At 43.6% G+C, this 13,339-nt stretch overlaps 1 protein-coding gene across 1 annotated transcript in view; it reads right to left on the bottom strand.

Moving 5' to 3' along the window:
* The window catches only part of ATP8B4 (ATPase phospholipid transporting 8B4 (putative)), a 3,619,152-nt gene that overhangs the window by 12,560 nt on the left and 3,593,253 nt on the right, over positions 1-13,339 (bottom strand). Inside the window, exon 26 of the mRNA XM_086958264.1 lies at positions 7,286-7,416. Coding sequence (XP_086814390.1) covers positions 7,286-7,416 — 131 coding nt within the window. The remainder of the gene's footprint in view (positions 1-7,285; positions 7,417-13,339) is intronic.

Genomic DNA, 13,339 nt, shown 5'->3' with positions numbered 1-13,339 from the left:
AACACTAAAAGGAAAACATATTAATCACATTATTATTTTTCACAGTTGTACAATATTTGCACTGGGGTCTTCTTTTTCGTGGGGTCAGGAGAGGTTACAGTACTGTGGCACATAAGAACCAAGAGTTTCGTTGAAACTAGATTACAAATGTGTTTTTTTGTTCGCCTTTTAAAACTTAACAGTGGTTATTATTTTTTCATGTGCACAATTAAGTCGTATGATCAAGTTCTTAAAATACTAATGGTACTTTGGTAATACAGGTTAAAAAGGTACACAGCACGTTGCACTTTACCTGCTTGAATTTGCACAATTTGATATTTTTATAAATATGAATTACATATAGGATTTGCATTATAGACACTAAGTCTTTTATTGTAAATAGTATGTATATATCATGAATTTTAATTATTTATGAAACTGTATATATATATTTGTCCTAAATAATGTAATTTCAGATTTGTGTACATTTGATATTTTTCTACAGAATTTTCAGTAGAATGTACATTAGTGCCATTGAGAACTCAATATGCATAGATTATTATGGCACTACGCCATTTATATGTGTTAACAATGAACAAAATACCGCTGTGTATATATGTATAGAAACTCAGACCACAATGAGTTAATTTGGGCGGTTTTTTATGTATAGAACTCCGCCTTTCATTGGTTCAGAAATGCCTTAAATACCCTCTTTTGAGCTCTACTAGCGTATCATGTGATCAAGCCTCTGGCTAGAGGCGAAACGCGTCATGCAGGACAGCTTGGGTGTTATTTGACGAAAATAAAGAACGCTTAATTTTGCACGAGATCTTGGGTCTGACTTGTTCGTTTTTCCGGAGCAGTGGAATTGTGATGCCGTAGGCATCAAGCGATACAGGATTTCATATATATATATATATATATATATATATATATATATATATATATATATATATATTTTACTTGCTTGTGTGTCACACACAGAGACCACTTTTAGTAAGTGGTTAATGGTATGCAGAGTGTTTTTTGTATGACCATCCTGCTGAGAATGCAAGACGCTGCAGTTATATATATATATATATATATATATACATCCAATTAACACCACTCCGGTTACAGAAGGTGAGAGGCCACAACAGGGGTCAGCAGAGAAAGCTTTAATTAATTACAGCATGGGCACGATGCATTTCGGCGTTGTAGCCTTCGTCAGATGCCGCTGTGTGTCCGGTAGTGTCTCCGCCCACGCCTTAAAGTATCCTGTGCTCTCATCAATTGGAGGTTCAAAGTTCAGCCCCCAGTCACATGGTCGCACTGCCACTGCTACCCAAGTAGGACTCCAGTTCCCAAAATGCAGTATTTCTCGGGCTGTGGGTGCAGTGAACAAAGTTTATAGGGAAAGGCGCGTTGTGTGGAGAACAAACAAGCCAGACAGCAGTGATGAAATTCAGCCTCCCTGGGTCCCCTAGCTCCCAACCTGAGTCAGCGATTCAGCCGGGCTGTGAGTCGAATTGACGGTGTGCAAAACGGCTCCTCGTGAGGTCACGAGCTGCTGCTAGCAGTATCCCTGGCGTCGTCGGCAACTTGGGTGGGCAGGAGAAAGTCCAATTCCTTGGATAACGAAAAGAAGCTGGAACAGCTGGTGCCAGAGTCTCCTGCCACATTGAAGGAGCCGGGCCTCTGTCACGCCACTGGCAGGCGTGTGAAACATCCAATTAACACCACTCCGGTTACAGAAGGTGAGAGGCCACAACAGGGGTCAGCAGAGAAAGCTTTAATTAATTACAGCATGGGCACGATGCATTTCGGCGTTGTAGCCTTCGTCAGATGCCGCTGTGTGTCCGGTAGTGTCTCCGCCCACGCCTTAAAGTATCCTGTGCTCTCATCAATTGGAGGTTCAAAGTTCAGCCCCCAGTCACATGGTCGCACTGCCACTGCTACCCAAGTAGGACTCCAGTTCCCAAAATGCAGTATTTCTCGGGCTGTGGGTGCAGTGAACAAAGTTTATAGGGAAAGGCGCGTTGTGTGGAGAACAAACAAGCCAGACAGCAGTGATGAAATTCAGCCTCCCTGGGTCCCCTAGCTCCCAACCTGAGTCAGCGATTCAGCCGGGCTGTGAGTCGAATTGACGGTGTGCAAAACGGCTCCTCGTGAGGTCACGAGCTGCTGCTAGCAGTATCCCTGGCGTCGTCGGCAACTTGGGTGGGCAGGAGAAATTCCAATTCCTTGGATAACGAAAAGAAGCTGGAACAGCTGGTGCCAGAGTCTCCTGCCACATTGAAGGAGCCGGGCCTCTGTCACGCCACTGGCAGGCGTGTGAAACATCCAATTAACACCACTCCGGTTACAGAAGGTGAGAGGCCACAACAGGGGTCAGCAGAGAAAGCTTTAATTAATTACAGCATGGGCACGATGCATTTCGGCGTTGTAGCCTTCGTCAGATGCCGCTGTGTGTCCGGTAGTGTCTCCGCCCACGCCTTAAAGTATCCTGTGCTCTCATCAATTGGAGGTTCAAAGTTCAGCCCCCAGTCACATGGTCGCACTGCCACTGCTACCCAAGTAGGACTCCAGTTCCCAAAATGCAGTATTTCTCGGGCTGTGGGTGCAGTGAACAAAGTTTATAGGGAAAGGCGCGTTGTGTGGAGAACAAACAAGCCAGACAGCAGTGATGAAATTCAGCCTCCCTGGGTCCCCTAGCTCCCAACCTGAGTCAGCGATTCAGCCGGGCTGTGAGTCGAATTGACGGTGTGCAAAACGGCTCCTCGTGAGGTCACGAGCTGCTGCTAGCAGTATCCCTGGCGTCGTCGGCAACTTGGGTGGGCAGGAGAAAGTCCAATTCCTTGGATAACGAAAAGAAGCTGGAACAGCTGGTGCCAGAGTCTCCTGCCACATTGAAGGAGCCGGGCCTCTGTCACGCCACTGGCAGGCGTGTGAAACATCCAATTAACACCACTCCGGTTACAGAAGGTGAGAGGCCACAACAGGGGTCAGCAGAGAAAGCTTTAATTAATTACAGCATGGGCACGATGCATTTCGGCGTTGTAGCCTTCGTCAGATGCCGCTGTGTGTCCGGTAGTGTCTCCGCCCACGCCTTAAAGTATCCTGTGCTCTCATCAATTGGAGGTTCAAAGTTCAGCCCCCAGTCACATGGTCGCACTGCCACTGCTACCCAAGTAGGACTCCAGTTCCCAAAATGCAGTATTTCTCGGGCTGTGGGTGCAGTGAACAAAGTTTATAGGGAAAGGCGCGTTGTGTGGAGAACAAACAAGCCAGACAGCAGTGATGAAATTCAGCCTCCCTGGGTCCCCTAGCTCCCAACCTGAGTCAGCGATTCAGCCGGGCTGTGAGTCGAATTGACGGTGTGCAAAACGGCTCCTCGTGAGGTCACGAGCTGCTGCTAGCAGTATCCCTGGCGTCGTCGGCAACTTGGGTGGGCAGGAGAAAGTCCAATTCCTTGGATAACGAAAAGAAGCTGGAACAGCTGGTGCCAGAGTCTCCTGCCACATTGAAGGAGCCGGGCCTCTGTCACGCCACTGGCAGGCGTGTGAAACATCCAATTAACACCACTCCGGTTACAGAAGGTGAGAGGCCACAACAGGGGTCAGCAGAGAAAGCTTTAATTAATTACAGCATGGGCACGATGCATTTCGGCGTTGTAGCCTTCGTCAGATGCCGCTGTGTGTCCGGTAGTGTCTCCGCCCACGCCTTAAAGTATCCTGTGCTCTCATCAATTGGAGGTTCAAAGTTCAGCCCCCAGTCACATGGTCGCACTGCCACTGCTACCCAAGTAGGACTCCAGTTCCCAAAATGCAGTATTTCTCGGGCTGTGGGTGCAGTGAACAAAGTTTATAGGGAAAGGCGCGTTGTGTGGAGAACAAACAAGCCAGACAGCAGTGATGAAATTCAGCCTCCCTGGGTCCCCTAGCTCCCAACCTGAGTCAGCGATTCAGCCGGGCTGTGAGTCGAATTGACGGTGTGCAAAACGGCTCCTCGTGAGGTCACGAGCTGCTGCTAGCAGTATCCCTGGCGTCGTCGGCAACTTGGGTGGGCAGGAGAAAGTCCAATTCCTTGGATAACGAAAAGAAGCTGGAACAGCTGGTGCCAGAGTCTCCTGCCACATTGAAGGAGCCGGGCCTCTGTCACGCCACTGGCAGGCGTGTGAAACATCCAATTAACACCACTCCGGTTACAGAAGGTGAGAGGCCACAACAGGGGTCAGCAGAGAAAGCTTTAATTAATTACAGCATGGGCACGATGCATTTCGGCGTTGTAGCCTTCGTCAGATGCCGCTGTGTGTCCGGTAGTGTCTCCGCCCACGCCTTAAAGTATCCTGTGCTCTCATCAATTGGAGGTTCAAAGTTCAGCCCCCAGTCACATGGTCGCACTGCCACTGCTACCCAAGTAGGACTCCAGTTCCCAAAATGCAGTATTTCTCGGGCTGTGGGTGCAGTGAACAAAGTTTATAGGGAAAGGCGCGTTGTGTGGAGAACAAACAAGCCAGACAGCAGTGATGAAATTCAGCCTCCCTGGGTCCCCTAGCTCCCAACCTGAGTCAGCGATTCAGCCGGGCTGTGAGTCGAATTGACGGTGTGCAAAACGGCTCCTCGTGAGGTCACGAGCTGCTGCTAGCAGTATCCCTGGCGTCGTCGGCAACTTGGGTGGGCAGGAGAAAGTCCAATTCCTTGGATAACGAAAAGAAGCTGGAACAGCTGGTGCCAGAGTCTCCTGCCACATTGAAGGAGCCGGGCCTCTGTCACGCCACTGGCAGGCGTGTGAAACATCCAATTAACACCACTCCGGTTACAGAAGGTGAGAGGCCACAACAGGGGTCAGCAGAGAAAGCTTTAATTAATTACAGCATGGGCACGATGCATTTCGGCGTTGTAGCCTTCGTCAGGTGCCGCTGTGTGTCCGGTAGTGTCTCCGCCCACGCCTTAAAGTATCCTGTGCTCTCATCAATTGGAGGTTCAAAGTTCAGCCCCCAGTCACATGGTCGCACTGCCACTGCTACCCAAGTAGGACTCCAGTTCCCAAAATGCAGTATTTCTCGGGCTGTGGGTGCAGTGAACAAAGTTTATAGGGAAAGGCGCGTTGTGTGGAGAACAAACAAGCCAGACAGCAGTGATGAAATTCAGCCTCCCTGGGTCCCCTAGCTCCCAACCTGAGTCAGCGATTCAGCCGGGCTGTGAGTCGAATTGACGGTGTGCAAAACGGCTCCTCGTGAGGTCACGAGCTGCTGCTAGCAGTATCCCTGGCGTCGTCGGCAACTTGGGTGGGCAGGAGAAAGTCCAATTCCTTGGATAACGAAAAGAAGCTGGAACAGCTGGTGCCAGAGTCTCCTGCCACATTGAAGGAGCCGGGCCTCTGTCACGCCACTGGCAGGCGTGTGAAACATCCAATTAACACCACTCCGGTTACAGAAGGTGAGAGGCCACAACAGGGGTCAGCAGAGAAAGCTTTATACATATATATATATATATATATATATATACATTCACTGAAAAAAACATAGGTTTCAGGGACGGTGTAGTTAGAAATAAGCATTTAAAAAAAAGTCTTAGAAATTTACTGTAAAAAACACAGGTTTCAGGGACGTTATAGTTAGTTGCACATTTCACTCGTACAAAACCAGAGAAATTCGGCCGTTATAGTTAGTTCAGCTAACTATAACTCATGCCCCGCAATGCACTGATGATGACGTCACATATTACGTCATTCATGATATGGTCAGTGACATCACTGATGACATCGCACATGACATCACAAATGACATCATCCAATGACTGTGTGTTTCTTTAAAGTTTAAATCTGTTTTATATATATGCCACGGTGTATTAAAGAATGAGTGGGTGTATAAGTGACTGGATGGATGATTTAGTAGGTGCGTGACTAACTGTATAAGTGAGTGATTAAATGTGTCTTACTGAATGCATGGGTTAGTGAGTAGCTAAATGAGTGTCTATATGGGTTATTGATTGGTTGTGTGAGTATCTGTATGGGTGCCTGACTATCTGTGTGGGTGGGTGGGGGTGCAGTTTTGTGAATAGATGTGTGAGTGGATGATTCACTGGGTGTATGGGTCCAAGAGTGCATTTGTGAAGGGCTGTATGGGTGAGTGAGTGTCTATATGGGTGTATTGGTGAGTGAATGGATGCCTCAGTGGTACATGTGTGAGTAACTACATATGTAAAAGGCAGTGTACGTTAGAGTTGGAGTATATACATGACTATACCTGAGTCAGTGATTGTGAGAGTGGCTGAATGGATGAGTGTGTAGTTGTATCAGTGATTGTATAAGAGAGTAAGTATGCGTTAGTATCTGTATGAATAAGTGAGGTGGTGTGTGTATAACTGTATAGGTGAGTAAATGGGAGTGTGATTGATTCTTTGCATGACTGACTAGGTGTGTGAGTAACTCCATAGATGAGTGGAGGTATGTGAGTGTCTGTATAGGTGTATGAGTGCATATGATAATGTGTTGTACTGATGAGTGACTGCCTGTATGAGTTATTGTATGGGTGAATGGGTGGATGTGTGGAGGTACATCAGATTTTCACGTGACCCTACTATGTTACGTGTGTTGGGGAATAACAAGTTTAGCGGAAAAGATTAACCTTCAATTTACAAAGGTTATCCTTTTGCCACAAAACTCTAATCCGTTTTTTATCTCCTCTTCTCCTTCCCTCAACTACTTGTCTACTTCTTCCCGAGTTTTATCATGACTAGTTGAGGAATTGTGAAGCTTGGATATGAGGTGGGGGTGCTATGATTTCCATGCTCTGGGCGGGCTGGAAGTGCTAGGGTTTGTTGCATTTTAGCTAACATCTTCCTACAGTTCTTCTGCTGCCACATCTATCTTTCATTCAAACATGGTGATTTAATATCTATCTTAGTAGCCTCTTTGATCTGATGAGATACTTTTGAACATGAAAATTCATATATCAAACTATCCTGATACGATGGGATTGGCCAATGGGACCTCTTTTTCACCACACCGTGGAGTCTGTCTCCCTGTAATTGAGGGTGTGTGTGTTTCTAGACCTGAAGAAAATGTAAGCACGGAATTTACATTATTGTTTGTAAAAGTCATGCTGTTTTTTCTTCTTTCTATCTGGGGCTTCTGTGAAACCGAGATCAATATCAAATCTACATTTTTTTATTAAAAATCTTTTACCCTTTAATCTTTACATATTTTAACATTTTATTTAAGTGCATTGGTGTAAAGTACTATATTCATTTCTAAAAACATGGAACAATCTCTAATTTGAGATCCAAAAACTGAACAATATACAAATATATTGTGTGCTTACCTTATCACTTAATGTTGGCTTTAAATCAACCATCAGAAGCCTGAATGCTATCACTGGCATGACACAAACAACTGTGTTGAGGCCAATAACAAGCCATATGCTTATCAGGCTCAACGAATTTCTGGCATTTCCTGTTAATAAAAGGAAATGGGATTATACTTACATGCAATTAATAAACAAATGTAAACAGCAAATTTAACTTAACCAATTTCTACAGATCAGCTGAGTTATATAGTAAGCTATTAGGTGTGTGGTAAATACCCTTCTCATAGGGAATTCTTGGTAAGTGAGAACACTGAAGACACTGCGCAGTGGGAGGTGATGGTAGGGGCACTGAACACAGGTAATGGTCAAGTGTGGCCAGTGTAAAGTAGGGGTAAAAATACTGGGCATGCTGGGCACCAGAAGGCAACACCCTCTGGCGGCATCCCTGTAGACTGTGCTTCAAAGATAACTGATGGTGAGCGCACGGGGCTTTAGACATTGTCCAGAAAGAGGTGTCTACTGGGCGCATGGCCAAGGGAAATACTGTGGGATAAGTCAATATTAGGATGCCTCCACAAGGTGCAGGTAGCACTGGCCATGGGACCGGGGTAGACGTATTCGCTAAAGAATATGGACCCAGAAATGTGGTGTGAGCTCACTTGGCATAGTTGATGGGCATGGCCAAATGACATGTTCACCGACCTCTGGGGCCAGCAGTGATGGATGCAGAGGATAGTTTAAGACCACACGCAATACACAGTGAAAACCTTTGGTATGGGTTAAAATATAAAAAATCTAAATCAGAGAACTTAACTGTAAAAATATTATGAAAGGAAAGTTATGTTAGTTGTCTTAAATGAAAACTTCAGGCTCTGATACCATTCCCCCGGCACCATTAGCTGTAGGGAAGGTATTCCAAGTGGGCTCTAGAAGCACTGAATGAAAACGTTGATCAAGCCCTGTATCCAGCCTCTAATCTCCACAGTCTCCTAGAAACAGCAATTGGTCTTTGATCACATGCTACACCCATTGCGCTTATCCCAAAGGATACCTTGGACAGCCTTTGGCAGTAAACAGTGAGCGCTGAAAGCAATATCTAGTCACCCTGTTACCAGAACCCACTAACTGGGATAGTTGGCTGTAAGCAATGTTCTCCTGGTACATGCTATGGCCATGCTCAGTGCCAGAACCTCAAATCTCATTAAGTATTGTCTTTGTGTGTGCCTAGCAAGCTCTGCTTTCAGAAAATTCATTTGGCTATGCCCAGCACCCAGCCCATCAGCTCTTTGATGATGATGTGACCTTGGCGATTCCCAGTGGTCGCTTGTTACCGGGACTACCTCTGTATACTTAGGAAAAAAAGAGAAGAAGCACAATAGAAATGATTCTATAGTTTTACCATTAAAGTTTGAAATAAAAAGCACCTTTTTTTGTTTTTTGTTACTGTATGTTTTTCAAAATAAAGAATGGAAGAACTGGGAGTGGAGTAACCAACTGGGAGGATGAGACCCCAAAAACAAGCATACAAATGAAAAAGAGAGGAACTAAAATGGTAGAATGTATTACATGCACTCTTGCAGGTCCAGACTGAGAACCCAAAGTAGCATTGACAAATTTTGTCAGACCAGCCCCCTTAAGGTGTAAAGTAGGCCTGGGCGGCAAATTCCGTTCCGCTCGCAGAATTTGGGTAATTTCGCGTTCCGCGGAGAACGCAAAATTGCCCATAATTCTGCGTTCTGCGTCATTGCGAAATTGTTTGCTTGTTCGCTTTCTCAAAATGCGTGTTCGCAAGATTTTTCTCCCCGAGCACGCAAACAGCAATCGCGAACAGTAAAAAAGCAACGGGAACACGCAATTCCGCGTGTTCGTGGAATTTCTGCGTGTTCGCAGAGATTTTTTACTGTTTCGCAGAGATTTGCGTAACACGATTAAGCAAATTCCACCCACCCCTAGTGCATAGTGATCGAGCTCAGTGAGCTAACTGGACTACTACATGGGAGCTTGGGGGGAGGGTTCTCCCACTAAGACAATTTGGGAATAAAATGCAAAAATGGTGCATTCTACAACTCAATTTAAGTCATTTTTAAAGCACAGTAAATGATGACCTACAATGCACCAGGATAAAGCAATCCTTATTGGGGCTCTTCAATGACTCCCTTACTATCACCCTCCAACATGCATCTCATCTCTCCATGGCCCTTCTCTCAATTTGTCTCTCAAACCAGTTTAGGGTGCTGGAACATTTTACATCACACCTTCATACAGAGACAATGAATCATACATGTGTAAATCAGTGTACAGAAAATGTTACATAAAGATAAAGGGGTGTACAGGGTGTAAGATTCACTTGTCATCCATTCTGGTAGACATTTTTTAAGAATGCTTGGTCTGGGGAAGCACAAACTCAGGATTCAGAATGTAACACATTGGTTAGGGTTGAATTTAATAATAAGAATTTATTTCTACACAAAACAAACCCTTTTTAGCAAAGTTAGGATAATGAAAGGCTGGGACAACAAACATAACTTTTTGACCTAGATTACGATTGTAATGTTTGAACTGCACAGTAACAAAAGGAACTCTATGGCAAAAACAGTAAACCACTGAGCTATCCACATAAAATACTGTTCTGTGATCTGCATAGTACACACTCTTTGCATCAGGCGAATTGACCCTCTGTGCTACTTTAGATGCGTCAAAACTGCCACTAGACAAAAACTCCCATCTCTCTCCAGTAGCTACAATAATCCCCAGCGTTATCTTGGCACTTTTACTGTTGCCTGTTCCCTGAAAACTGTTGAATATACAAGGAACTCTGTAGTGCTTTTAAAACTACTGCACTGCTACAAAACTGCCCCCCAGTAACAAAAGTGACCCCCACACTTCCAGCCTCCCAGGGAAACACTTGATGTCTGGCATGGCCAGTCCAGCCTTGCACTCTTGCTGTGCATGTCGATTTTTTTTAGGAGCATAGGGTTTGTACTGAACACAAACCAGTCATTTGAATTGCATCTAGAACATTTCTATGTTGTGAAAGCGCTCATCCAAATTTTGTATAAGTTCTAAGATCGCTCTTGCCGGCACTCCTAGGTCCAGATAGAATTCAATCATGAATGCAAACTTTTATGCTGAACTTTTTTCTTTCTCTCTAGTAAAGAAAAACAAATCCACATCATGGACCCTGCAGTTATGTATGTATTCTGAACTCCCACTCCCAGAATCTCTTCGCCCATAGCCTCCACATCTGAGCCATGTTCCTTTGGGCTAGGAGCAACCACTGAGATCCAGAAACAAAAAAAGGATAGTAGTGGTTTAGTTATCGGACCTCACAAGAGACCTATGTTTGCTGTGGGTATAGTACAGTAAAAAAAAAGTAGGTATGTTAGTGATGGTGCTATCTGGTTATCCACACCCTATTACTACTGAAGGTGTGACTAATGATTTGGATCAGAATATATACAACTTAAAATAGACAGAAACCAAAGCACTCAAACAGTATCTTAAAATAGTACAAGGTCCAAACAATAAGGACTTATTTTGAACAAAATGGCACTTTATTGTAGATGTAAGAGACCATCTGTTCTTCGGTACATTCAGATTTCACAAGTTATGTTCTTCAAAAACAGCCAACTCTTGTTTTGTCACACAGTAACTTTATTAAGGCTCAAATTGTTATGGACAGGTGGTCACAAATTCCATGTGAACGAATCTAGATGAAGTCAAATGATATCTGATGCAGAGCCATGGAAGTGGTAAATCCACACTTTGTTTAGTAACACCAAACTCAAATGGTAACAACAATGATAGGCAAACAATCTACTCAGACAAATGTGAGATGGGGGAAAAGCCACATGTTCTAGTTTAAACTATATGACAAGTCACTATGAAAAACTTATGGAGAAGGATCCCAAATCCTTGTTCCAGACTAATCTGTGTCTTGTACGCCAACAAATTATGAGGTAAGAGTCCAATCTGCATTATACGTGAATGGAGTCCATAGTAAGTGGAAAAATGGCCACTGAGATGTTGGCTATTGTGACCTATGAGGATGCTTTGATGTCTCTGGCCACGAATTGTAATTGAAAATTGAAAGAAATGGTGGATAAAATGATTGCGACTCTTCTCTCGCCGGGTAGCTTAGAATTAATATGATCTTCAGTGGTTTGCATTGAGAGCAAAGCATTGACTTTTGAAAACCATAATCATATAGGCTGCAACCATTCACTAACTGCATGCTTGTGAGCTCAATGTAGGAAGGTGCTAGCCATCTCTTTCTGGATTTTAATGTTTATGCACAAGCTTGCATGCCTATGCCGCGGAAAAATGCTGCTTACATGTGGGAAAATTCATGCATTATTTCTAACATTACTTTAACATTTAATCAGCTTAACCAGGACATCCTGCTCTGAGCTTGCATGCTCCAACTTCCATGACCAAGCTTAGGTCACTGAAACAAAAAGATACATTATTAAAATATATACTTTACTAAGTAGATGTAATTATTTGGCCTAAAGGCTAAAGCTGTCCCCCTCTATGCTGGGGAACTATGATCAAGTCTTGGCAGGGACGCTCAACATCCAGGAATTCTGGGCAAATCGCTTAATCTCCCTGGGCCCAACAAAAAGAAAATATGTATCTGTAAGGCAACTCGTGCTCATATGAAGTGATCTGATGGCTTTGGGGCGAGATTGCATTATATAAAATCCCAATAAGATAATCTTATACTCCTTTCTAATGTTACACGCCTGTGGCTTAGAAGCCGATGCCTCTGAGCTGTAGACAGGTTTGAGGTTGAAGTGCAGACACATATTGGGTAATAAGCAGAAGCAGCTTATGGACAAAAACAAGGAATTTCCATCTTTCTTTTTTGCATTAATTCGTGGTTTAAAGATAAGGTTGTCATTTTCACTGCTGTTTCCTCAAAAAAATAAAAAATAATTTTTTTTTAAAATACTAAAAAAGGTCAAGATACAATTTGCAAAAACAGTTCTGTTTAGAACCACGTTTAGATGTCAAACAAGGATAACTTTTTTACACATTATGCACAATTTCTGACCACACAATATTTTACTGATAAATAACAGAAATCTACAACCTAACATGACTAAATGACAGCACTTATCCCAACAAAGAGATGCTACTATATACATATTGACATCACTCATAATGTCAATGTTAAGGTCATACGTAATGTCATCAGGGATGCGATCATATGTGGTGTCATATATCACATGATGTGTGAAGGTCATAATCACAACAATTAATGAGTGAGTTACATTTCTCATAGCAGGACTGCAAGATATTCGTCTTTCATGAACCATAATTCACAAATTAATTTTTAGGTCATCTGTACACATACTCACAAATATAAATTTGACACCTCACACATTAGCAAATCTAATGTTTTGCATCCTTAATATCTCTGTTCCCTTTTGACCAATTTTGCCCAGGTCTACAATGGCTTAAAATTAAAACAAGCAAATTTCAGTGTTGGTGCAGACTGACAAAATAATTCAAAGGTTATAAAGGAGGCCCCACAATTTTTAAATGTACCATAGGTTTTTGCTATAGCAAATAATTGTCTTTCAAAACTCCAACATTTCTGATAGACACTCACCAATTTTTTTAGAATTGTGGCCTCTCTGTCATTTGGTACTTTTTCTTGGCTGGGCGATTTTTTGGTCAGCACTTCTGAACTCTCTATGGAGAATTACCAAGAATCCTTCACACATAACAAAACATGCACATCGCACATGCACAGTTGACAGATATTTTCGCCTCCATGACAATGTTTATAAACATTAAATGTTGACAAAAAGGAGCACAGTAGGAAAGCAAATGCTGCATTATGCATGTGCAGGCCGGTCTTGGGCTTGTCCACTAATGAATACCTGTATGATTGGCTAGGAAGAAATCAACGCAAATATAGGGCTTTCAAACCCATCCTCTGGCATGGCCAGGTTATGGGGTCTTTAAGCATACACCTCTGGCTGCAGACACGCAAAAGGTTGCTGCTTAGCAAAAATGGCCACAATCGGCTCCTTAAAAGCCTGTAGATGATCCACCGCA

Source organism: Lissotriton vulgaris, chromosome 2_1 (genome assembly GCF_964263255.1).
Source record: "Lissotriton vulgaris chromosome 2_1, aLisVul1.2, whole genome shotgun sequence".
NCBI classification, from domain to species: Eukaryota; Metazoa; Chordata; class Amphibia; order Caudata; family Salamandridae; genus Lissotriton; species Lissotriton vulgaris.
Note: the sequence above shows the minus strand (reverse complement) of the source record. Positions and strands in the feature narration are given on the sequence as shown.